Source organism: Hyperolius riggenbachi, chromosome 6, assembly GCF_040937935.1.
Source record: "Hyperolius riggenbachi isolate aHypRig1 chromosome 6, aHypRig1.pri, whole genome shotgun sequence".
NCBI lineage: Eukaryota > Metazoa > Chordata > Amphibia > Anura > Hyperoliidae > Hyperolius > Hyperolius riggenbachi.
Window position 1 is genome coordinate 367924196 of NC_090651.1, and position 25642 is coordinate 367949837.

The 25642-nt window shown below is 46.5% G+C and overlaps 1 protein-coding gene across 2 annotated transcripts in view; it reads right to left on the minus strand.

The window, feature by feature from the left end:
- The window catches only part of KMT2B (lysine methyltransferase 2B), a 105032-nt gene that overhangs the window by 31596 nt on the left and 47794 nt on the right, over positions 1-25642 (minus strand). The window contains exons 6-25 of one of the 2 annotated variants that reach the window (XM_068241869.1): positions 25081-25300; positions 22934-22989; positions 21805-21882; positions 19750-19992; positions 19490-19581; positions 15741-15815; positions 13180-13293; positions 12950-13096; positions 12758-12853; positions 9351-9468; positions 9152-9265; positions 8828-9012; positions 7790-7885; positions 5864-5962; positions 3796-3872; positions 2363-2484; positions 2198-2286; positions 1972-2109; positions 370-528; positions 159-276 (exon numbers count right to left, since the gene is read on the minus strand). In XM_068241869.1, coding sequence (XP_068097970.1) covers positions 159-276; positions 370-528; positions 1972-2109; positions 2198-2286; positions 2363-2484; positions 3796-3872; positions 5864-5962; positions 7790-7885; positions 8828-9012; positions 9152-9265; positions 9351-9468; positions 12758-12853; positions 12950-13096; positions 13180-13293; positions 15741-15815; positions 19490-19581; positions 19750-19992; positions 21805-21882; positions 22934-22989; positions 25081-25300 — 2436 coding nt within the window. The remainder of the gene's footprint in view (positions 1-158; positions 277-369; positions 529-1971; positions 2110-2197; positions 2287-2362; positions 2485-3795; positions 3873-5863; positions 5963-7789; positions 7886-8827; positions 9013-9151; positions 9266-9350; positions 9469-12757; positions 12854-12949; positions 13097-13179; positions 13294-15740; positions 15816-19489; positions 19582-19749; positions 19993-21804; positions 21883-22933; positions 22990-25080; positions 25301-25642) is intronic. The other variant, XM_068241870.1, reaches the window with a different exon arrangement.

Here is a 25642-nt window from a genome sequence, read left to right on the forward strand (position 1 = left end):
TGGTATGTACTTTTAACCCCCCCACACACTGCAGCAATCTCTTTTCAGCTGTGGTATCCTTTAAGGTTCTCCTTATGTTAGGATCATTGAAACACCCCAGATGCATGCTGGGAGTAACACGACAGATCGCAGTGAGTGACTCTGGAGTTATTTCTCACCAATCATCATGTTCACATTCTCCGGCTCCAGTCCCTGAAGAAACTTGCGTCTGAAGCTGACCCCCTCAAAGTCCACAAAGACTCTGCGCAGGACATCGAAAGCATCAGAAGACACCGTCTGCAGAGGGAGAAGAGGACACACCTGGGTCACACTGGTGATTACGGCGGACAAAGCATGCATCATATACCGTATGAGGAAAGGGAGTCTCACCGTGCCGTCCGTCAGCTTCCCGTGCTTCTGGCAGAACACCTTCTTGTCGTCCTGGAAGGTGCACTGGCGAGCGCGTGCGCACATGAAATGGAAGTTACTCTGGCAGGTGGACAAACAGCAGCCCACGGTGGCTCCGGACTTCTGGCAGAACTCACAGCGCTGGAATAAGAAGGGAGAAGAGCTGCTCAACATCTGAAATCTGTCTTATTCATCTCATCACATAATCCTTGTCCTCCACCTCTTTATTCAAGACCATCAAGGAGGCGGCACTGTGTGAGCAGCACCTGCATCTGCTTCAGGCTGGGTATGGGGCGGGGTTTTCAGGTTGACCTATACGCCTCTCTGGAAAGGGTGGGAGGAGTCGGCCCAGCATATTTGAAGCTCTTAAAGGTTGTTAAAATGAACACTCTTACACTTAAGTGGTTAAAATCCATTCCTCATCTCAGGTATCTGGATGGATATATCCATCCAGACAGACTGTGCAGCTGCCGCTGCTTGGGGCGCGATCGCGCACGCACCCGTGCGCGCTCCCGCTGCCTGCCGTTACACCCCCCCCCTCCGATCAGTGAACGGGAATATAATTTCCATTCACCGATGTAAGTCCCCCGCAGAAAAAACGATGCTTTCTAATCAGAGAGTGCAGTATTTCTGAAAAAAAAAAATGTACAGCCTCCTTATAATTCCTGGTAGCGTGAGCGTACGCTCCAGGACTTTGACTGTGGCCATCTTGTGGCCAAATAGTAAGCTACACCCACATACTTTTTTTATATTACATTATTTTACATTTAAAATTATCTGTTTCCCTACCACACCAATAATTACCCAATACAGAAGAGAAATAATTAATTTTTTCCATTTCTTTCTTAATCTTCCAGTTCAAACAGTGCAGATTGGTAGAGCAGCACCCATCAACTGGAAGGTTCAGGGACGTGCCTCGGCTCTCAGTTCTCCACACCACTGGGACTGTAAATTGTAGAAATCCACTTGAGCAGGCACCGTCGCAGTATAAATAAGCTCTTTATTGATCACATGGGTTTAAAAGGCAGTTAACAACGACAGACCGCTGTTTCGAGCTTAGAGCTCTTTATCAAGTTGTCAAAAACTGCAATACACATAAAATACCACTTCCCACACAATATATAGCCAGTACCCACCAATCAGAGTGCAGCATTTGAAAGCAACCAGTCAGCTCGTGCCACTTCATAGGAGGACCTGATGGGGAACTGCAAAAAGCAACGTTACGTCCACCTCCTAGATTGAAATCAATCTGCTATTGTTGGATTTCAATCTAGGAGGTGGGGCTAACGTTGCTTTTTGCACTTCCACAGTGTTTTATCTAACAGACACGGTTTTCACATGAATTAACAGGCAGGGCCCATGAAACACACTGTCATTTGGGCCCCATAAACTATTTTTTACGATCCATAACCCTCAACCAATGACAAAGCGCAAATATCAGCCGCCACCAACCTTACTGCGACGTGGGGCGAATTGTTTGTCTTAATAATTTATGATACTTTGAGCTAAACACAGGCAGGATATGAGCAAATAGTCGACAGACAGATTAATATTGTACATTATGCCAGAGGGACAGACGCTCACCATTTGCCGACCGCGAGCCACGGCGGCATGCACGTTCCTCAGCGAGCCGTCGTTCTCCTCGAACACCTCCGCTGACCAGATGGCGCAGTTGATGTGCGTCCACTCGTTCTGTCCAATATAGAGCAGCCTCCCCGCATCCTAAAAGTGGAGAGCCAATCATCGGAGTCAGAATTGGCGATACAGAGACATGACGCTATATTCTACAGAGAAGCGATGCTTCGCTCACCTTGGGCTCATCGTCCCCGTATTTCAGACACAGCACGCACTGCCGGCTGTCCTGCGAGTGAGATGACAGGTCCTCTTTCTCCTTCTTGACTGGAAGCACAGGAGATGCATGAAGGGCTGCAGCAGAACACACTGCCGCTAGGAACCACAGAAAACACACACTTACTTTTCTGGGGGGACAAAGGCTGCTGCACCTCTCCGTTAGTCTGAGCACCATCTTCTCTATCCTGCCACAGGGCGTAGGTGTGGTCTGAATTGGGTGGCATCCAGGCGTTGGGAAGAACTCCGCTGTAACACAGAACAGCTTCGTCAAAAGGATGGTGATTAATTGGTGAAGGCAGAGCAACACTGCGACAGCCAACAAAGTGTAAAAAAACAAAAAAAAAAACCCCAATGAGATGGAAGAGGCCCTCGGTGGAGGGTAAATACCCCATCTTTTTTTCCTGTATACAGAAAGTGACTTTGAACCCGACTGGGGTCGGGCCTTATCTCCCCACCTGCGATTACCTTAGCGGTAACCCACCTTTGTGAGTACCACAATTTATTACTTTTTGTTTTGTTCCGGACATCTAATGCACTAGACTATCAAGGGCTCTCCATCTCTTTTCTTCGCTTTTTCAGGTGAGGTCTGTTTACATGGAGGTTCCTGTGGATCTGCAGTGCCCATACACTAGATGAAACTTCAGACTCTGAAGCTTCAGGATCGACTCTGCCAAGAGAGGGCAGCAACCACATTGGAGTGGTGCCCTAACCCTGGACCCTGCATGGGCAGCAGCTACCCACTAGTAATTAGATGCAGCAGTTCCCATCTCCTCAGTAACAATAAGTCAATAAAACACTGCCATGTGGCTTTGTTAGGCAGCATCTGGATATCATTCATTCTACAACAGACTGCACAGTTCAGCCATCTTTTTGACAGAGAACTCACTATAGCCTGATAAGTTAATTAAAGGACACCTGAGATGAAAATAGACCAATGAAATAAATATCCTCCTCCTAAAAATGACTTTTTTTTAGATATTCCACTGTTTTATTTTATATTTAAATCTACTTTTTAAGTTTTTACTGTTTTTGCTCAATGACACATTTATGGAAGTATGCCAGAGCTACAATCTATGAACTATCAACCCTTATCTCTTTCCTGTTCTTTAATGACATTTTCTGCTAAGAAAGTGTTTTATAATAGTAATTTCTTATCACTGTAGTCTGACCCAGTCCTGACTCAGACAGGAACTGCCGCTTACATGCCTGATGTTTAACTCTTTCAGGCAGAAAAAGAAAAAAAAAGGAACACAGCCTAGTTATTTGTGTGCTTGGCATTGTACATACACACGTCTATCTCATCATGTCACCTCGGGTATCCTTTAAGAAGACATGATCTTGGAAACAACTAACAACTTAAATCACAAACAGTTCAGGTTTGCTGGATCACTTCTGACCTCTGCACCAAAGATTCCCTAAGAAGCCCTCCTAAGTCAGGTCCTTCCCATAAACTCTCACTGTATCTCCAGCCCACCACTGCAGTGTGAGCCTGGATGGGATATCAGTCTCCCCATCAATAAGAGGAAAGAATACAAAGCTGAAACGCTCTAAACTTACTTGGCCACGGATTTGTCTTTTTTCTCCCAGTATTTGGAATCCTCCACAGTGAACCAGCAGAAACATTTCTCCATGAGCTGCACAGAGACGAGAGAAAGCAAAGGTTAGTATGAAACGGAGCACACATGCAGATAGGTCTAGTGGGAAGACTGGCTGGGTACTACTTCATAATGGCTGCCCGGATAAGTACACCACAGTATTCAGTTTTTAAAATAAGCAGTATTTGCATGCCATCGCCTGTATTTAAAGAGCACCTCCAGCCAAGAAAAGGCTTGAATGGCAATATATATAAGTAGTCCATGCACTGTGTAGTTAGATAAGCATATAAAAATGTTCTCAAATCGTGACCTGGACATGGCAGCAGAAAACATGGGCATGTGATGTATTGGGTGCGTAGACCAATAAGACCGCAATACATTCTTTTTGACTAGACCCATGTTAAGGAGAAGGCCCCAAAAAATGTTACGTTCGGAAACGGAGTGGTTTCCACCGAAAAGGCTGGGCATGGTAGCTTCTTGGATTGGCGATTGAGTATTGTGTGGCATAACGGTTGGTCTCAGACACAATTAAGTTGTAGAGACCAGCAGTGATCAGAAAAGATCTGAGGGTGTGGGGAGGGGGGGGTGATCAGGAGCCCCCAGGGGGCAGTTTAGGACCTGATCTAAAATATAGCATTGACAGATAGTGATAGAGGGTGATTGATGGGTGATTAGGTGCAAACAGTGTATTATACGCTTACTATGCGGCAGATCGGGTGTTAACAACAGGCCGGCGCTGCTAATTGGCAGGTGGGTTGACGTCGCGGGTGGGCGGAGCCTAATGCCGGCAATGCGCACACATCCCTGCGCGCGATCCCCGGCTGTTCAGGTGCCGCCGATCTGCGTTACGCGGTCCTGCGGGTGCCACTTTGCCGCAGCCTATTGGTGGTGGGCAGTCGGCAAGTGGTTAAATTCCTCTTTAAAAGCACTCTAGTGAAAATGTAGTAAAAAATAAAAAAAAGTGCTTCATCTTTACAATTATGTATAAATGATGTAGTCAGTGTTTTCCTATTGTAGAAGGTTTCCTCTCCCCGATTTACATTCTGACATTTATCACTTGGGGACATTTTTACTGCTGGCAGGTGATGTCCGAAGAAGGAGATGTTGCTTGTTTTTTTGGCAGTTGGACCCAGCTGTAAACATCTGTTATTTCCCACAATGCAATGAGGTTCACAGAAAGGAAACTGTCAGGACCATGGTCCTGACATCCCACTGTGGGAGGGGTTTCACCACAATATCAGCCATACAGAGCCCAGAGCTCTGCTGTGCGTCACTCGTTGTCTGTCCAGCGCCCTTCACAGCAACAGACATATTGCTTGCCTAGAGGCTAGTGACACATCCGTACAGCATTGGCTATGTGCTGTCACCCGAGGGATTGAGTACCAGTCCCTCTGTGTTTACGAAGTTTAGTTACTGATCTGCAAGAGTAAACTCAGCGATGCATGACGCTCAGAAGAGAGTTCAGGTCATCGGGGTGGGGAGACAGCAATGCAAATGGTGATAAGTGAATCCTCACCCTCTGTGCTGCTTAGTCTATATGTACATTCTCTTGCCTCTGAAACATGCTGCTAGAAAACACAGAAACCCGGCCTCCAAACATAAATAAGATGCTCTGATTTCTTTACATGCGCTTCAACAGCTATTCATGGGTTATTCTGCAAGCCTTCAATGTAAGGGAATGGAGGTGAGGTTTCTCCACTCATAACACTGACCATGATGTGAGTCAAAGCAAATAGAAACCACAAAATACTGCATCTACCAATCAGCAGGATAGGAAATGATAATTCCACTTTTAAAATTAAAATAAAAAAAATATTAATTCTTTTCATCCAACTGCCTGTGGTTTTATCGCATCATTGTAGCCACATGCAGGACCATTCTCACAGGGATGGTCGGAGTTTCCCTTTAAAGCCCTGACAACTTGCAGCTATGGTACCCTGGAAGGGTCAGTGTAGGAACAGATAATCCTACTTCTTGCTACCGCCTGCAGCCCCGGATCACACCCCTGCCCCGACGTGGCGGTCACTCACCTTGACATAAAACACCTTGAGAGCCTTGCCACCATCCTTAAACACATCGTTCTCTATGTTTCGCTGGATGATTCGCACCAAGTCGTCATTAAAACAGGCCTGGAATAAAGAGTATAAGTGGAGACAATCAACAAAATGCTGCTAACTCCAGACTGAATGATCATTTAAAGTTAACCAGAGATGAAGCATCCTCATGTATTTTACCATATATATCAGTGGGAACATTAGAGAAAACCCCTAACCTGCTCTGTTTTATTCTTCACTGTTCAGCTTGCTTCTTATCAGCCCTGATAAAATCCCTGACTAAGCATTCAGTCTGGCTTTGCTCAGGAATCATTATAGTTAAGTCATTATAGCAGAGCCAGAAGGGGGCAGGCTTGGGCTTGAAAAGACATCAGAGAAGACAGACTCCGCTATAATGATTCCTGAGCAAAGCCAGACTGAATTCTCAGTCGGGGATTTTATCAGGGCTGATAAGAAGCAGGCTGAGCAATGAAGGATGAAACAGAGAGCAGGGTAGGTGTTTTCTCGAATGTTCCCACTGATATATATGGTAAAATACATGAGGGTGCTTCGCTTCTGGTTAACTTTAAGGCAAACAGCAAGCAACTTGGGCTATAACCTTCCTGCCAAATTAAGCCTCTCCCTATTCCAAGCTGAATACAACATGCACATAAACTAGAATTATCACAGTGTCATTGGCCATTTCCAAGTCTAACCAGTTCAGGTTCCTGGCCATTTTGACTTTGCAGCTTTGTTTCAACTGACAAAGCAATAACTTGCTACTTCTGAGCTGGTGATAAGTGGGGTTTTTTTTCAGGACAGTCTAGGCTTTTACAGTGTAACAATTTTTCCCAAAAATATGTTTTTTTATAGGCATTTTACAGGGACAGGACATAAAGGCAAAAATAAAATAAATACACTTTCACCCTTTCTAATTGTCACATGACAAGGGCCATTGTTATAAAAAAAAAATTTGCAGGAGTATTTTCTTTAAATGCTGTCACTTTTTTTTTTTTTTTTTTTTTTTTTTTGTACAAGTGTTTTTTAAATCTGGTAACTACGGGTGGTTAGATGAGGTTAAGGCCCCATTCACAATGCGCGCGGTTCCATCCGCGTTTCGGGAACGCGTGCAGGAGGCGACACGCACGACATCAGAAAGTCCGTAGACTGCACTGTCTGATGTTCACACTGCATGCAAGTACAAGTGCGGTCTGGGAACGCATGCTGCACGCATTTTTTCCCAAATGCGCAGCTGACCCATTCACTTTCAGTGAATCGATCACATTCACTTTCAGTGAATGGATCAGCCACACAACGCACACAAACGCGGATGGTGCGCGTTTGTACTCGCTGCGTCCTGAGTGCACGGCTATCTGTGTTTGATGATGTGAACTGAGCCTTATAATTAGAGTACATTTATTAGTGTATTTTTATTCTACCTTTTGGCCACAAGATGGTGCTACACAATATCTTGTGTGACCAGGAAGTGTTTGATTACCTTTTTTTACTATAATTTTAACTTTCTTTTTATGAATGAACATGGCTTCTGATTGAAGTTCATGTTCATTCATACACAAGCAACTTTGATTGGCTTAGGGAACAGATTTTCCTGTTCACCAATCACTTAGCCACAAGTGTCGGGATCGCGCACGTGCTCACACCCACCGCTGATTGACAGGAGGCGCCTGCATATTCAAAGTGAGTTAGCGTAGCTCAAACTGGGCGTTTATACGCCTCCAGTTTGAGCGAATTGCCTGGCTAATCTCTGAGAACCTCTCTTCCACAGTTCTGGACTCTGTTGCTATCTCCAGTCACATTTTTCTTCACCTAAACTACCTTACAAGGGAGGAACTGCACTTTCAATCAAGATAAACACTAAAGCATGGGTAGGAAGCCTGATAATAATGTGGAACTGATACTTACAAGGGTGCTGTAGTAACCTTCATCCAGCAGCCGGCTCATAGACTCCAGATTGCAGGGCGTATGGAGACACTTTCCTCCATCCTCTCCTCCGGAGCACTACAAGAGGAAGCAAACACCAACACAAGGGGTTAGAGGACACCAAACTTCCACTGGAGCCTATAATCTTTTTACTTTGTAGATATGTGTGCATGTGATGAAAATGCTAAATCTGTAAGTGTGTACAGGTTTTCAGGGCCTGTTCAAGCCAGGTTTTGGACTAGTCTATCTCCTTATGTGGGATTTAAGTCAATGTTTGCCCATTGAAATTTTTCCTCACTCGGGGTGGGGTTTAAATGACAAGAGAATGGAGCGGTCTAACTGGATCAAATCTGAGGTAACCTATTTTTTTTTCTTATTATTTTCTTATTAAAGTGGATCCGATATAAACTTTTACTCATTGCATAATTGTGTTCCTTTCATATAGTTTATAGGGCATTCCTCAAGCCAAATACTTTTTTTGGTTTGTTTTAATACTCTTTTTCCCTATAAACTAAACAAGCCTCGCCCACAGCTTCTCCAAAACTCCAAGGCACTCAGACCCATGTAGCAAGGGGTTATGGGAGCTCAGTCTGGGCAGGAGGAGGAGCAGATTACTAACCAGAGATTTCAGAGGCAGAGGGGAGGAGGGAGCAGGAGATGGGAGTGAGCTGAGGGCTGGAGATGCAGTTTCAGCTTGCCTTTGTGTGATGTGAAAAACAGAACATGGCCACTGTCATTGTATAACAGGAATAAATCATCATAAACTGTTGAAGCTGTTTGCAGCTAGATTTGTTGTGTAAACTATCTAAACTTTAGATAAGATATAGACAAGTTAATTGTTATAGCTAGATTTTCATCTCGGATGCGCTTTAATCTTTCGATTGAAACTATGCATTCCAGACTATTCACGTATGTCCCAGCATTAGACATCATGGCCTTCAGGTGAGTACTCCCCGTTCCCCACATACTCCCCGAGTATTCAGGAGTGCGGTGCAAGCATGGCGCGTGGGGGTGCATTACCTGCGCGCAGTGCAGGAGCGGACTGGAAACTTTGGAGGTCTGCAGGGTTTGAACGACTTCCCGGAATCCAGCACCGAGTTCAGTGACCATGGCCTCTCTCCAGTCTGCGCCAGCGTCCCCCAGGCACGGCGTGCAGGTGTAAATCACGCTGTCCGGGAGGTTGGAAAGGATCTCATAGCCTTCATCTGTACAAATAAAAACATACCAAAATGATTTCAGTGGTCTATTTTCAAGCTGCAAGAATTTGCATAAAATTTACAACTTGGGCTTATTAGCATATTATTGACCACCCCTCACAGGTAAGGCTAGGAGGAGGTCACTCACCGGAGAGACCCTCACACTTAGAGTGCACCCACTTCTCACACTTGGCGCACTGGATCATTTTGCTCTCATAGTCGTTCTCTTCGTAGCAGCGGCTGCAGATTGGGCAGAAGTTTCCTATCGAATGAAGAAGGGAGACATCAATAGACAAAAGAAGATGATGAAAAGTATATAATGCACACACCAAGGGGAGGAACCTCACCTTTATTGTATAAGGCGGAACAAGTCATACACAGGTTGCCGCCTTTCGTGAGTTCTAAGTCGGCTTCCACGGCAGGACACGCCCCGCAGCTCTTACAGCGAATGCAGGATGAGCAGGACTACATAGAGAACATCAAATGAGGACACAGCAAAGGTAAAAACACACAGCCAATCAACAAGTCAACCTTTTATTGGCTTAAAGTGGGATGAAATTCAAATTTCATCTACGGTCTAAAACATTAAACAGCATGAAACAAATAGCTAAACCCATGATTGGTTTTTAACCACTTTTCCCACCACTACAGTATATCTATGTCCTCTGTGACTTCATCTAAGCCACAAGAGAACGTAGATATACGCCTGGTAGCTGAAGCAGTGCTGTGCTTGATTGGGTTCGCTCCTGTGCACACCTACGGCACTATCTGCTGCAGCACTAATTGGTGAAAGGGAATATATGTTCCCTGAGCCAATAAGATTGATTTTAACCATTAAAAATACTTATATTTTCTGAGCTCATAGGCAAAAATGCACACTGTACCATTATTTAAGAATCAAATATCGTCACCATAAATTGTGAAAGGAACATAATTTAAGTTTTGTGATAAATGGTAGAAGTAGCCAAACAAAATGTGTGTGTTATTCACAGTAGTGCTTTTTATTTTTAAACTGGAATTGGTAAAACTGAGAAATAATGTGTTTTTTCTTTTTACCCCCTCTTTTTCCAATTAAAATACAATGAAAACCAAATTGTTCAAAGGAAAAAATGCCGTAGGATGAAAGGCTAGGTAGTCTTGAAAAAAACGATATTTCATTTAGGTGTCATAAGCAGAGATAAAGTAGATAAATAGCTAAAATGTCAAAACTGCTCTGGTCCATAAGGGGGAAACAAGGTCTGGAAGTGAATTGGTTAAGTTATGGGAAGGGTTAATGCTCACTTAGAACTGATAAGATTGCTGTTCCAGAATGATCAGAGTTCGTTGTGCTGTAGTAAGCCTGTGCTGAGCTCTTAAGTGGACCTCAACTCTTGCACCGAGAAATGCACCGTATTTAGATAGTTTAGCCTATCTAAACCCACTCATTTGTGTCTAATTCCAAATCGTAATCTGATCTCTCCCTGTGTCAGCAGACTACCACAGCAGAGATCTAATTGGTAAACACAGGATGTTAACAATATGTCTGCTTCGTAAAAGCAGGAAGTAGACAAGACTACAGATTACTTGCAGGATTTGTATCAGCTGTTATGCTAGGTACACACAGATTTTCTGGCAGATTTTCTTTCAGATCGATTATTTCCAACATGTCCGATCCAATTTGTCCTCTAATAGTCCAGAGAGATCACCAAAGATACAACTATGAGAGCAGTAGTCCAAGTCATACAATATGGAAGTTTCAACTGCGTAACAATCGATTAACATACATAAGGTACATAATAAACATTAGTGACAGCACACTAAGGGTTATACGTTAAATGTAGAGGTCCTGTACCATGGCATTAATATCCAAGTGGTGAATATCAACATCTGATGACGCCACCCAAATATTCCATACATTATCAAATAGATTAACCACTTGCCGAACGCACGCTTATACCGTGCGTCGGCAAAGTGGCAGCTGCAGGACCAGCGACGCAGTACTGCGTCGCCAGCTGCAGGCTGATCAGGAAGCAGCCGCTCGCGCGAGCGGCTGCTTCCTGTCAAATCACGGCGGGGGGCTCCGTGAATAGCCTGCGGGCCGCCGATGGCGGCTCGCAGGCTAAATGTAAACACAAGCGGAAATAATCAGCGGCCGGGGATTGCCGCCATGTGACAGGGGACGTCCTGTCACTGGCTGCACAGGACGGATAGCGTCCTGTGCAGCCTTGATCACTGGGGGGGGGGGGGGGGGGGGGGAGCAGGTAGGAGAGGGAGGGGGGAATTTTGCCGCGGAGGGGGGCTTTGAGGTGCCCCCCCGCCAGCCACACGCAGGCAGAAGAGATCAGACCCCCCCCTGCATATCATCCCCATAGGGGGGAAAAAAGGGGGGCAATCTGATCTCTCTGCCTGCACCCTGATCTGTGCTGGGGGCTGCACAGCCCACCCAGCACAGATCACTAAAAACCACGCTGGTCCTTAAGGGGGGGTAAAGGATGGGTCATCAAGTGGTTAAATGGTGACCTGGATTAGTATGTAAGCTTAGCACAGGAGAATCCCATTGAAAGCTGTGCTAAGCTTAGCACGTTGATAGGCCATCGATTATCCTACGGCCACCTATATACTGTTTCATATTTGTTCTTTGCTGTGTTTATCGAGACTCTGAAGTCTCTCAAAATTCAGGTCTTTATTTTAAAAATCTCTAACATCAATGCCCCAACTAAAACGCTGCATCCCCGCGGCTGAACACCAACTAAATCCCACCTAACTCCCCACAAACAAAATCCACGACTTTCTTGGTCGTGGATTTTGCTGCCTGGGGAGGCAGAGCCTAAAGCTGTAGCTCTGCCTCCATGTGAGTCAATCAGCGCATATCTCCGCCTCTCCCCGCCCCTCTCAATGAAGGTAGACTAAGAGGGGCGGGCGGAGGCGGCGATCCACGCTGACACGTGTAGAGGCAGAGCCGCAGCTCATAGCTCTGCCTCTCACGGAAGCGCTCCCCGCAGTGTGCTCCGGGGAGTTTGGAAAGAGTTAGTGTGCAGCCGTGGGGATGCAGCGTTTTAGTTAAGGCATTGATATTAAAGAGAATTTTAAAATAAAAACCTGAATTTTAAGAATCTACAGTCTCTCTTGAAAGTGGAACTTTAAAAAAAATAAAAAAAAAATAAGAGTTTCATTTACCTGGGGCTTCTGCCAGCCCCCTACAGCCGACCTGTGACCAGGCAGCTGCAAGGTGATCCTTCGTTCCCATGCCGCGGTTCACTTTCACTTCGCACAGCTGGATACTACTGCGCCACCCTGGCCACGCACATCCTCGCTCACGCTCCCATGACCGGGAGCGTACGGCGCAGTAGAGATTTTCTCCTACTGCGTCTGCACAGTACGCTCCTTGCTACGGGAATGCGTAAGAGGCGTGGCCAGGGCGCAGTGGACCTAAACTTAGAAGTCAAGTATCCGCTGCGTGACGACAAGTGAGACGTGGCGGGGAACGGAGGATCGCATAGAAGCTGCGCGGGCACAGGTTGGCTGCAGGGGGCTGGCAGAAGCCTCAGATAAGTAAAACTTTTTTTTTTTTAAAGGTTCTTCAGTTCCGCTTTAATGTTTTAGAGCAAAAATTACATTTTGAGTTCCATCTCACTTTATAACCCTTCTACATATTTATTTTTATCTTTAATGAAGACTGCATAGCCACTACCTAGTTCTGGTGGTCCTAGCTTCCATAGAGTAATGCGGCGTGTGCGCCGTTAGGCATCACTGCATAAGACATGGCGTCACTCACCCAGCCTTTCCCACTGCGCTGCGGTTTAACAGGATAATTTGGTCCAAGGCAGTTAATGTGATAATTTGTCTGACAAAGTTCGCACTCCAGTAGAGGCTGCAGAAAAGGAAGCAGAAATGGATGATTAGTAAAAAGCCCCGCCCACTCCAGGTACGCTACATAGCCCCGCCTCCCCATGGGTGACCCAGTTACCTTTTTGGTTTTCCCCTTGTGCCCGCAGACATTGCAGAATTTGCAGCGCTGGCAGCACCAGCTGTCCTCCTGCTCAGGAAGAGGTCGTTCGGACTCCTCCAAACAGAACGTGTGGAAGGGTTCACAGCATAGCTGACAGTACAAAAACTGCAGAGAGAGAGAGAGGCAGGATATCAGAGTCAGTGGAGATCACACAGCGTCCCCTAGCTGCCACCAAAAGCATGCCTTACCTGATGATGCCCACGGCTGGCGCACAGCAGGCACACGTGGGTAGGGGTTACGGGGACTGATGTTAGGATACTGAGGCCGCCCATCATCCACACGTTCTGCAGGTCGCAGTCCTCCTGAAAGACACGCCCACAGAATGTTAAAGTATACTTAAAGGGACCAAGCACCTCAATATGAAAATATATTGACCCTGCCCCCTCCACTGATGCAGAGTTGCATCCTCACTCTAGTGCAAGAAGGCAAACCACCTCTCCGATCACCCATGTCTTCTCCAGCACACTGGAAAAAAATTAAGCGGGGGGATCAATTCTATTCTAAGAAGTTTCTGACTTTTGTAGTACACAACCTAACATAACAGTATTACTGGAATTTAAAGCCCTAGCTACCCCAGATTTTTATTTATTGTTCGTAAAACTGAATTGGGACCAGCACTTGTCTTGGATGCAGGGCATGCATTTTTCAGTCTGGCAGAGGCGGTGTATGCCTGTGCGATTAACCATTCAATTGCAGCATGTGTTTAGGGATGCGCAGCCTTTCCCCCCCACCTTTCCTGAATTGGGACCATGTTTTCACAATTTTATTACTTGAAGCAGTCATTCCAAGGAGGTCTGTGCACAAAGTACAGAGCTGCCAGCAAAGTGGGATTTTCTTCCTCTGCAAACACAGAGGGGAGGTGGGCGGGGCCAGCTTCACGCTCAGAGGGAAAGACTGGCTGATGCCCCTCCCCGATGTCTTGTTCTGGACAATGACTGATGATTGAAGGGTTAAGAGAGTTGCTGCTCTGTCAAATAAGCAGCACCAGAAACTGGCAGGAGTAAAGCTTTTCAAGGTGGGTAACAATAAAAAAAAAAAAAAATGAAGGCCGGTTCACACCGCATGGATTAAAAACTGATCTGCGTAAAAACTGATCCATCAGATTGGTTTTTATTTGGGCACCAGGTTTTCATTCGTGACTTATGTCAATGTGACAGGTTAGTCAATGTGGGGGATGGGGGGGGGGGGGGAATGCAGGCGCTTCCAAACCTGCACTCCAAATGGGCCAAACGGATCCGTTTGATTGGAGAACTGTGAAAAAGAACCCATTGATTAACATAAGATTCCTTCACATCCATTTAGGTTTGGTCCATTTTGTGCTGCTTAGAGTTGGGCGAACTGTTAGCGCAACTGCAGCCGAACTGTTCGGCTGCCCAAGCTGTCATTTATTTGTGGCTCTTACTACTTCCGGGTCGCAATGACCCGGAGTAGTACGTCTGCGCTGGCCCGGCGGAGCGCATCCTAGATCGCGCTCCCGTTGCCGGGCACTCTCTGCGCATGTGTGTGACGTCGTGAGTGACGTCACACACATGCGCAGAGAGTGCCCGGCAACGGGAGCGCGATCTAGGACGCGCTCCGCCGGGCCAGCGCAGACGTACTACTCCGGGTCATTGCGACCCGGAAGTAGTAAGAGCCACAGCCACATGACAGGTTGGGCAGCCGAACAGTTCGGCTGCAGTTGCGCTAACAGTTCGCCCAACTCTATGCTTAACGGACCGTTTTTAATCCTAGTGTGAATCCGGCCCATATGCAAAAATTATTTATATGCAATGCACAAAATTATATGCTTTGCACATGATATAATGTCCCATACAGTACGGATAAAAACAAAAGCTAAAAACTTTAATCTGCACAACTGCTTTTATGTGTACCTGATATGGGGCCACAACAAAAACAAAGCACAAACCTGGGGCTTCCTCCAGCCCCTCCTCTGGCCTGATCGCTCCCACGCTTCACTCCTAACACCCCATTCACCCGCAATTGGCCCCCCAACTTCCAGCCTAGGACCAATTGCGCATGCACGCTCCCTCCACATATATGTCGCCGGGATCTGCGCAGAACGCTCCTGGTGACGTGAGGGCAAGGGCATGCGAGGTTGCCCACGGCCCAAAAGCCTTTCCGGGGCCAATTGTGGGCGAATGGGGAGTCAGAGGAGGGCAGTGTGGGAGCGATCAGGCAGGAGGAAGCCCCAGGTATGTCTTTTTGTGGCCCCATTTTAGGTACACTTTAGAGAAATACTAAAAGAAGGGGAAGATTTACTTACTTGGGGCGTCTTCCAGGCCCCAGTGGTCTATTAAGTCCCTTTCTGTACTTCCTCAGATTTCCTCTAGGGTCCCGCTGGCCCCTCAGAAAGATCTAGTGTCACCCAGTGTCAGCGGCTATTGCGCAAGCGAGGGTACGTCTGCATGGCTCCTCAACTGTGCTTCCATGGCCGGGAACATTCCACACGTGCGCACACAAAGACTTAAACCGCGCATGCGCAGAAAACAGAAGCAAAACTGAGGAGGTGCGCAAGTGAGCCCGTTTATGTGCAGTAGCCAGATCTTTCGGAGAGGACAGCAGCGCACTGCGGCCTGGAAGAAGACCCAGGTAAGTAAATCTGATTATCTTGCTGTAAAAATAAACCCTTTAACCTGACTGATGACACCTTACATGAATTATCTTCTGCTAACACTGCTGCTGAAAACATGCAGCTGTAAGTAAAAATAATCGCTTATTCCTCTGGTCTTCACGTCTGTCAAAATCTCACCTTGAAATCGACGCGCAATCGATGGGTTCCATCAGAGGACTTTACTTTGGATGACGCGCCGTTCAAAGCGGAGTCCTGCGGGGCGTGAGGAGAGAGAACAATGAATGGTTGCACTGCTGATGCGGGAAGAGAAACAGTGAGGGTCAGTTCACCTAAAACAGGTGTTTCAGTAACAGATGGAGCATGGTTGGTGACATCAATCGAGGTCGCACAGAAAGAGACCCCGGCAACCAAGTCGTTCTCTCCTATCATTCGCCATCATACAGAATAAACTAAAACCAAATACAGAGCCAAATGATTTAAGCCAGGGGATTATCATGATTGGGTGGCAGCCATGTTACTCAATTTGCAAAGTACATTGGGTATTCCAGTCACACAACCAAGATTGAGGACACTAACATAAGATGTATCTACAACTCATTGACTGGGCTGGGATAGAGGAGTCCTATGCAAGTCGCTCGTCAGTAGAGATGGGTCTATGAAATGACCATTTACATGGTACAATTTTCCGTCAGATCAGATCTATTAAACAAATCTATTAGATAATTTCCAACTGGTCCAATCAGATTGCGTTACATTTTGCAATAGATTTTGCGTACTTAGCAAAATCTATCGCAAAATTGATCTGAAACCATTTGGATGTCTACACACGATGCAATTTCTTATTAGCTTTATCTAAAGGTGGCCATACACTGGTCTATTTGCCATCAGATCGACCAACAGATAGATCCCTCTCTGTTCGAATCTGATGGCTGCTTTTACTGCAAACAGATTGTGAATCGATTTTAAGCATGAAACCGGTCACAATCTGTGAAGCTGCGCTCTACTGTTTAAACTTCCTGCCGGGACAGGATGTTCAGTGAAGCCAGCTGGACTCTGAGCCCAGCGTGGAGAAGAAGACAGCGGAGACCGGGGATACGCGCCGGCCGGATCAGGTAATGTATTGCCGCTAGCGCCGGTCGGACATTCGAACGCCGCTATTGACACACTCCCGACCCGCCGGCGATCTAGCAAAATCTTCCGCACGGACAGATTGACGGGAACAATTGATTTCGTACGGAAATCAATCGTTCTGTCAGCGTTTGCGTAACGATTTCACAGCAGATTTGATCACAGTGATCGAATCTGCTGTGTATCGGCGGGAACGTCGTTAGGTGTATGGGCCCCTTAATAGATACGTGTATCTAATGGAAAATTGTACCGTGTAGATGAGGCTTTAGACTTCCTTGCAAACTGAATGCAAATTGTATGCAGCTTGGAAATGGGCCAAAAATTTAATTCCTACCGTTTTTGATTGTTCCAGTTCCAAACTACATTCAATTTGCATGCCAGCCAGAATAATACTCATTGAATGCCACTACGAAGCAGTCTGTGTACAGTGATGTCCTGTTTTCTCCTCAGGCAGGTGATCGCTCCGCCTTCCTCTCAGAATGTGCACACCCACCTGTGTGCCTCACCCAGCTTGGCAGCCATGGCCTGATTGATAAATGCTGAGCGGAGGGCGGGCCGTGGCCATGCAGGTGGAGGTGTCTGAAGACCTTTGTCAGTCTTCGGAAACATGGCAGCCGCCGAACTGCCGAGGAGGGGGCGGAGCATCTCCTCTGCCCTGAAGCCGTCAGGACAGGTATGTATTTGAACATCTGAACTATGTTGTTGTGGTTGTTATTGCACTGTTGTTGTTGTTGCAATTGCATTATATTGTTATTGCACTAGGCCAGTGATCTGCAAACTTGGCTTTCCAGCTGTTAAGGAACTACAAGTCCCACAATGCATTTGCCTTTATGAATAATGACTGTGGCCGTCTCCTGCAATGCATTGTGGGACTTGTAGTTCCTTAACAGTTGGAGAGCCAAGTTTACAGATCACTGCACCATGCCAACTGCCGTTGTACCACAAATGATTCCATAATACGACACCCGTCGTACTTGGCGAATAAAGCGTATTCTATTCTATTTAACCCCGTGACATCCCCTTCTGCTAAGACATCACCTGTCATTAACCTCAAATACTCTTTAAAAGTGTTTGCCATTCATCTGCTGGATATGAAACAAATAAACCAGCTGTGTATCAAAAGAAACAGTGCCTGGATCATTCTTCATTGCAGCAAAGCATTTATCTCTGATCACTAGGCCTCTCATACGTGAGGACGTTCAGACCGAAGCCTAACCCAGCCCTGCAGTGTGTGTGTTCTGATACTGCTGCACCTCCCCCTCTGCTGCACAGAGCCTAAAGCCCGGTTCACATTAGCGTTTTTTTTGCGGAGCCAGATATACAGATCCAGCCACCTGGATCCGGGAAACCGGTCTGTTTTTACAGCCAGCGTGCTGTAAATAGTCAGTTTTCCATAGGTTTCTATTGTGCTGCAAAACCTTCAGTTTCCGTTCTGCTGAGCGAAACCGCCCGGAAAATTGGGTCCTGCTGCATTTTTTCACGGACCCGTACGGCTGGTTCCGTTGGCAAAACCTAATGTGAACCGAGCCTAATCTCTACACTAGAAAGTTTCAAAATCAGTAGCTGCTGCAATGGTAAGGGTCAGTTTCCACTATTTCAGCATGCGAGCTGCCCCGGGAAATGCTGCCTAGTCGGATAAATGGCATGCCGTCGGAGTCGCACTTTGAAATTTTGCCTGGGCCCAATTTCAAACAGGGGGCAGGTATTTCAAGACCATGTGTGGAATACAGACTTGGGGGAAGGCAGCGGAATCATACCTAATTATGTGCGATTTAAGATCTTCTGGCAATTTATTAGGTTTGAAGGAAACCAGAGACTTACCTTTTTATACTTACCTGGGGCTTCCTCCAACCCCATGGGCATGGATCGTTCCCACACCACCATCCTTTTCTGTCTGCAGCTCCGGTATCGGGTCCTGTAACTTCCTCCAGTCGCGGCCAGTCTGTGCAAGTGAAGTGCGCTATTTACGTATCTCTCCAGCAGGTGCGCAGGAGGGCGCACTTCACTTGCACAGACTGGCCATGACTGGCTGAAGGGACGGGACCCGATACCGGAGTTGCAGACAGAAAAGGATGGTGGCGTAGGAGCGATCTGTGCCCATGGGGCTGGAGGAAGCCCCAAGTATAAAAAAAGTATCCGCAGTCTCTGGTTTCCTTTAAAGTGAACCAGAGAAGAAGCACCCTCATGTATTTTACTATATATATCAGTGGGAACATCAGAGAAAACACCTACCCTGCTCTCGGTTTCATTCTTCACTGCTCAGCTTGCTTGTTACCAGCCCTGATAAAATCCCAGACTGAGCTTTCAGTCTGGCTTTGCTATAATGACTCAGCTATAATGATTCCTGAGCAAAGCCAGAAGGGGCAGTTTTGGGCTTGAAAAGACATCAGAGAAGACAGACTCAGCTATAGTGATTCCTGAGCAAAGCCAGACTGAATGCTCAGTCAGGGATACTATCAGGGCTGCTAATAAACAATCTGAACAGTGAAGAATGAAACAGAGAGCAGTGTAGGTGTTTTCTCTAATGTTCCCACTGATTTATATGGTAAAATACATGAGGGTGCTTTGTCTCTGGTTCACTTTAAAGCAAGCTGTCATTTATAATTAAAGTACACTTTAAAAGAGAAGGGTTGTGGAAGCAATGTTTTATTCATATTGATAGTGCAGCGACACCACCATTAGTGATAGAAAGAGCTATTGTAGATAATTTCATTGGCCAGCATCTCATCTGTGAAACTGAAACACCAGTGTGAAGTGGACTGACCCCTCGGAGGACTCGCCGCTGTCTGTAGACTCACCTGCTCCTGGCCAGACCTGGCACGGAGGATCACGGGCTGCTGGGGGGCTCTGCGCGGCTTACTCTGCTCCTCCGAGTCCTGAGGAAGTAAATCTGTGACATGACAAGAAACAGATTTTTTTCTCCCCCTAGAAAACACGTCGCTAAAAACTAAACGTATAGAGCAGAGACAGCAAACAGGCTAGGGAGGCTCTCCGGATTCAAGAGAACATCAGGCATGGAGAAGTCAGACCACAAGGTACAAAGCTTCACTGCTCTTACCGGACTCTCGCCGCGGCTTCCTGCGGGGAACGCTCGGACTCGGCTCGTAGTCTGAATCTTCAGAGTCGGGGAAGAGGTCGTAGCACGGACGCTGTCGTACACAGCGGCGGGACGATTTGCGTTGGCCACCGGATTCCAGTCGGTCAGCTGTTTCTGTGCCGTCGTGCTGGCCAATGTCGAGGAAAGATTCGTCGGATTCGGTGTGGCTCTCCCGGGCTAGGGGTAGTTTGCTGTGTTTACGGCCTGCGAGGGAAGCAAGAATAATAATGTGGTTAATGGTTTGATTGCTATTCTGGAAAATCCTAATTCATTTTTTCATGCATTAGTAATCGTGTAAAAAAATAATAATAAAAAAGTGCATTTAGTAGCAGATTCCAACAGGCCGTAATTCATTCCTTCCTTCCTTTCACAGGAGGCAATCACAATGCTTGTACATGCTCCAACCATAACCCACCTTGACTACTGTAGCACCCTACTCTGTAGTCCAGGGGTAGGGAACCTATGTATGGCTCGGGAGCCAGATGTGGCTCTTTTGATGGCTACATCTGGCTCATATTCAAATCAGTAGAGGCTGATTCACTAAGCTACACTGCTCAAGCAGCGCAGCTTAGTGTGGCAGCTCAAGTAACATTTTCAAAGTAGTGCAGGCTACTGCTGCACCATGCACTACTAACTTACGTATGCTACCGCAAATGGAAAGCTGCTCCCATTGTCCCACTCTGGGCCCTGTCAGGTCCAGTGACTTTGTAGGGCGAGATTTCCGCACTTTCATTGGGCCAATAGGCTGCCTGTCACTTGACAGACAGGCTATTGGACCAAAGTGCGGGGATCTCATCCTACAAAGTGAATCAACCCCCAAGTCACCTAGACTGTACAAGCTGTTAGTCTGTATTTCTCCTGTCTGGCTCTCAGGGAAAGTGCTGAGGTTGCTTAAACCCAAGAAAAGCTGAAGACTTGTCTGACACTTCCGCTGCCCGGCAGATAAACTGTATACACATCACCATGGCAACAGGGACGTGAGCCTTACTGTCCCAGTTTTAAACATACTGTATGGCTCCCGCGGAATTACATTTTAAAATATGTGGCGTTTATGGCTCTCAGCCAAAAAGGTTCCTGACCCCTGCTGTAGTCTATCAAAAACTCTACTGTCCGTCTCATCCACTTCTCCCCCTGCTTCTCCGAGGAAGCCCCTCACTCCATTGACTACCAATTACCCAAAGGATTCTGTTTAAACTCCTCGCGCTATCATACAAAGGTTTACATAAGTTGTCATTTCCTCATTACCCTCCAGATACTATCCCACCCTGAACTTTCACTCCTCTCAGGAGACCCTCTTGTCCTCTAGCTTGGTCAACTCCTCATTTCCCCATCCAAGACTTCTCACGAGTATCCCCTCTTTGGAACTCCCTCTCGCAGCTTTTCCATCACTCTCCGAGCCTGGAAACCTTCAAACGTATTCTCAAAATGCACCTTTTCAGACAAGCCTATAATTTGCTGTAGGTCACAGTGGAGACTCACTGCCCCATCTGCTAACTCCTCTTCCCTAGTGTTTCCACCCCACTACCCTCTAGACCGAAGGCTAGCAACGTCAGGCGCGGCTTCTGGCGGAAGTCGCACTGGGAGACGCGATAGGAAAAATCTGCAGGCTGCTTTGGACTCTAAGGATTTTACTATATGCGAATATATTCTACAAATTTGTGAGTATCGTTTTAGATACTGAGAAAGCCAGAAGATCGCTGGATGGTTATGAGCCGCTTGATATGCTGATCTGTAACAAAATCAGCCACCTGATTCGGTGAGGGATTTAGTGGCATTATTGCCTGAAGCTGGATTTTTGATACCAATAGACTTTAATAGACTGGATTCTTCATATGTCATATGTTGAGCTCCTGCACACATATACCCAATCTGTTCAATAGGGTTTTTTTCCCCCTCTCAGTGTGTGGCGACCCATATAGATATATCTGTGTGCTTTGTATGTACCGGTGTACGTTTATTAGTACTTTTTAGAGTTCAAAGAGGGCCCATAGTCACATTGTATATCAAGATACTCACCACTGCAGAGAGAAGCCTCTGGACGCTCCAAAGACTTCCCCGATCTTCTTACGCCCTTCCGTTTGTGCGCTGGGAACCCTAGAAAATATTCAACAATAATGTAAATGATGGTGCTCGCGGCCGCACTCTCCTCCGTGGACCAGCGCGGATGTAAGTCACGCGCCTGCACAGTACCACAGAGCCGCTCCTGCACAGAGGAAGTGATGAAGAGGGTCCCGGGCGAGAAGCAGAGGGCTCAAGGATCGGAGAAGCCTTTCCTTCTACAATAATGAATATCTAACTTTTTTTCCAATTCAGATTTTCTTTTAGCTACAAGTAAAAAAAAAAATGCTACACTCTGTTCTATGTAAGTAATGTTCTGTTTACCATTAGTACTGCGCCTACATTTATTTCATTGATCATCCCTAATAATGACTGCACTTTTTTAAATATGTTAAGGTCATAACTATTAATAATAATTTATCATCATACAGAAGTGGCAGGCAATATAATTAACCAACCGTACAGCACCTTACAAGACGCAACAGGGAGGGAACCCTATGTCCCGAAACTCAAATACCAACAATACTGACAAGCTCTTGTTGGATATATTCCAGGGGGCCGTGCGGGGCAACAGTTGGTGTCAGGAGGAAGGGTTTTTTTGTGGTTTTTTTTATGCAGCTTTGGGTTCTCTAATCTGGAATGGCCTAGGTCAGTGATCTGCAAACTTGCCTCTCCAGCTGTAACTGAACTACAAGTCCCACAATGCATTGCAAGAGTGACTGCCACAGTCATGATTCTTAAAGGCAAATGCATTGTGGGACTTGTAGTTCCTTAACAGCTGGAGAGCCAAGTTTGCAGATCACTGGCCTAGGTAGATTGCAAGCTTGTCCGATGTGTGCGCTTTAGGGTGCACGTGAAGGTTTCAAGCTTTGGAGAGTGACAGATGTGTTTTGGAAAGGAATTCCAGAAGATGGGAGAGGCTCGCAAAAAATCCTGTAAATGTGAATGCGAGCAGCTGATTCCAGTAAATAATGTCCTTAAATGTTTATGTTGCACCCATTTTGCAGTGGGCTTGAGATGTGCAATTAGAAAGCGACACCATTGAGGAGGGCGGGCTGTGATCTGGATATATCAGAGATGGTCTCACCTTTCGAGGACAATCTCTGTATTCTTCGGGCTTCAATTACTTCACATCTCCGGTATCTGGAAGAGAACAGAACAGGGACCGTGAATAAAAAATAAAAGTGAATAAAGTCCCTGCAGAGTCACAAGGATATTTATCTACCCTGAGCGCCTCCAATACTGTCTATGTAGATTATTTCAAAGGTCTTCAACTGCCCGAGTGCAGAAGTTCCTGGCCACAGGAGCACAATCTAGAGAGGCATGCGGAAGCACCCATGCATGCGCAAATACTCCACGACCACACCTGTGGTCGGGGATCTTCTGAAGAGACCAGACAGACAAGCTGCTAGAGAAAACAACCGTGCAAATAGTGGCTACCTGCCACCAACTGAGAAGAAAATGATACCCTACGGGCTTGTATACCCCTTATAATGCCCCCTATATCCTCCCCACCTCCAATGGACCATATTTCTCAGCCCCCCACACTGTCCCTTATATCCCCCACTCCCTTATGGACTGTATATACCCTAACCTCTTATACGGTTCACTTATTCCCACAATCCCCCCCCCCCCCCCCCACACACACACACACACACACACACACACACACACACACACACAAACACCTCATGTTAATGCTAATGGCGATGCTAAATGTATTTGGTCCCGCCAATAAAGCTTTTTTGGATTTTTTGCAGCTGGATGAAGCCTCAGGTAAGTAGATCCAATCTTTAACATTTCGAGCTCTGCTGTCCTTTAAGCTGGCTGTGCACTGCGCAATCTTAATATTAAAACCTGCCACATTGGACCTAAACTCTTCCACAGGAGAGAAGGAAAACACAGAGAAACTCACACTTTGTATTTAGAGATAACAGCCTGTCTAATTAGCTCTTAGATAGTAATGAGCCACTGTAACTTGAGCTGTCAGCTCTATCTATCTAATCTGTGGTTTGTGCTTTTCAGACAGGCTATATGTAAACACAGGGTATTAACCATTTCTGTGCTCCCATGAAACCAGGAAGTAGGTACACTTTATAATCTCAGTAGGACTTTTCGGGGGGCTGTACCAAAAATGTTTTTTTGTAAAGGTTATTATGCTGTTGCTTATCTTTCAGAGCATAGAGGAAGTCCTGAGTCCATGTAGGTAGTTCAGATAAAGCTATGTTAGAGATTGTCAACGAGAAGCTGACAATTTCGGCTGGAGTTGGGCCAATAAGACACAATTCCTGATTATTCTGATTGACCCAACTCCAAACTGCAAACCATATAAATGCAGGCCAGAATTTTTAGCATCTCAATGACCAACTCTAGTCCTGGTACAATATCAATGGTAAGATAAGAGAAGTTTTACTGTTAAAAAAAAAAAATTAGTACAGCGGGGCACTGCTCCCTTAAAAACCCTTTATTCCGATTGGGTATACAGGAGGTAAATTGCAGTAGGGGTATCAAGTGTCTGACAGCTGTTTCGAAACAGCCGTCAGGCACTTGATAACCCCACTGCAATTTACCTGCAGTATACCCAATCGGAATAAAGGGTTTTTAAGGGTGCAGTGCCCCGCTGTACTTCTCTTCTCTACATTGAAAGGTGTTGGATGAGCACGCTCCTGGTCCCTGCTCTGGTTGGTCTGCCCTGCTGCATTGCATTTGGTGCCAGGTTTTTCACTTCTTCATTTTTGCACTAACAACATTGGTAAATGTGGGCAGGACAGGACAATCAAGATTGTACAGTGTGCGGCTGAACTTGGCTACCCTTTCAGTGAAAACGTGGCAGATTCAGACACAGGCGGCAGGGGTCACATGCTTAGGACAGTGAAAAAGTGGCAGATTCAGACACAGGCGGCAGGGGTCATGCTTAGGACAGTGAAAACGTGGCAGATTCAGAAACAGGCGGCAGGGGTCATGCTTAGGACAGTGAAAACGTGGCAGATTCAGACACAGGCGGCAGAGGTCACATGCTTAGGACAGTGAAAACGTGGCAGATTCAGACACAGGCGGCAGGGGTCACATGCTTAGGACAGTGAAAACGTGGCAGATTCAGACACAGGCGGCAGAGGTCACATGCTTAGGACAGTGAAAACGTGGCAGATTCAGACACAGGCGGCAGGGGTCACATGCTTAGGACAGTGAAAACGTGGCAGATTCAGACACAGGCGGCAGGGGTCACATGCTTACACGCAGCACTGTTTCTTGGTGTTGGGTCCCCCAAACTTGGTTTTGTCCTTGCAGTTGACGCATTCCCCGCAGTCCTCGGTGATGTTGCAGCCTCGGCATGTGCCGCACCTGGTCATTCTGAGCCTGGCCCTGGACACGGGGCGGTATTTACGAGCGGGGGGCTGCTTGACGGGCTTCTGGCGGGCGACAGTGGTGGGCTCTGGCTCTGAGCCAGAGGAGTCTGAAACAGAGAGAAATAAACTGAAGCACAACCAGACTAAATGCAGTTATGAAAATCACTTAGTAAAACAAAACGGTCAGTTAATGACCAACAATGCACACTTTTCTGGTGTTAAAGCAATCCTGTAACCATAAAAAAGTGAGATGCTTACCTCAGTAGAGGGACACCTCTGGATCAGTCAGAGGCTTCTCCGAACCTCTCTGAGCCCTCCGCTGCTGGCCGGGACCCTCTCCATCTTGGCGGCCGCGTTCCCCTTCAGGTACAAGCATGGTTGCACTGCGCATGCATCAGTAAGGATTGTGCCTGCATAGTAGCAGAGAGCGGCTGGTGCACATTGATAAA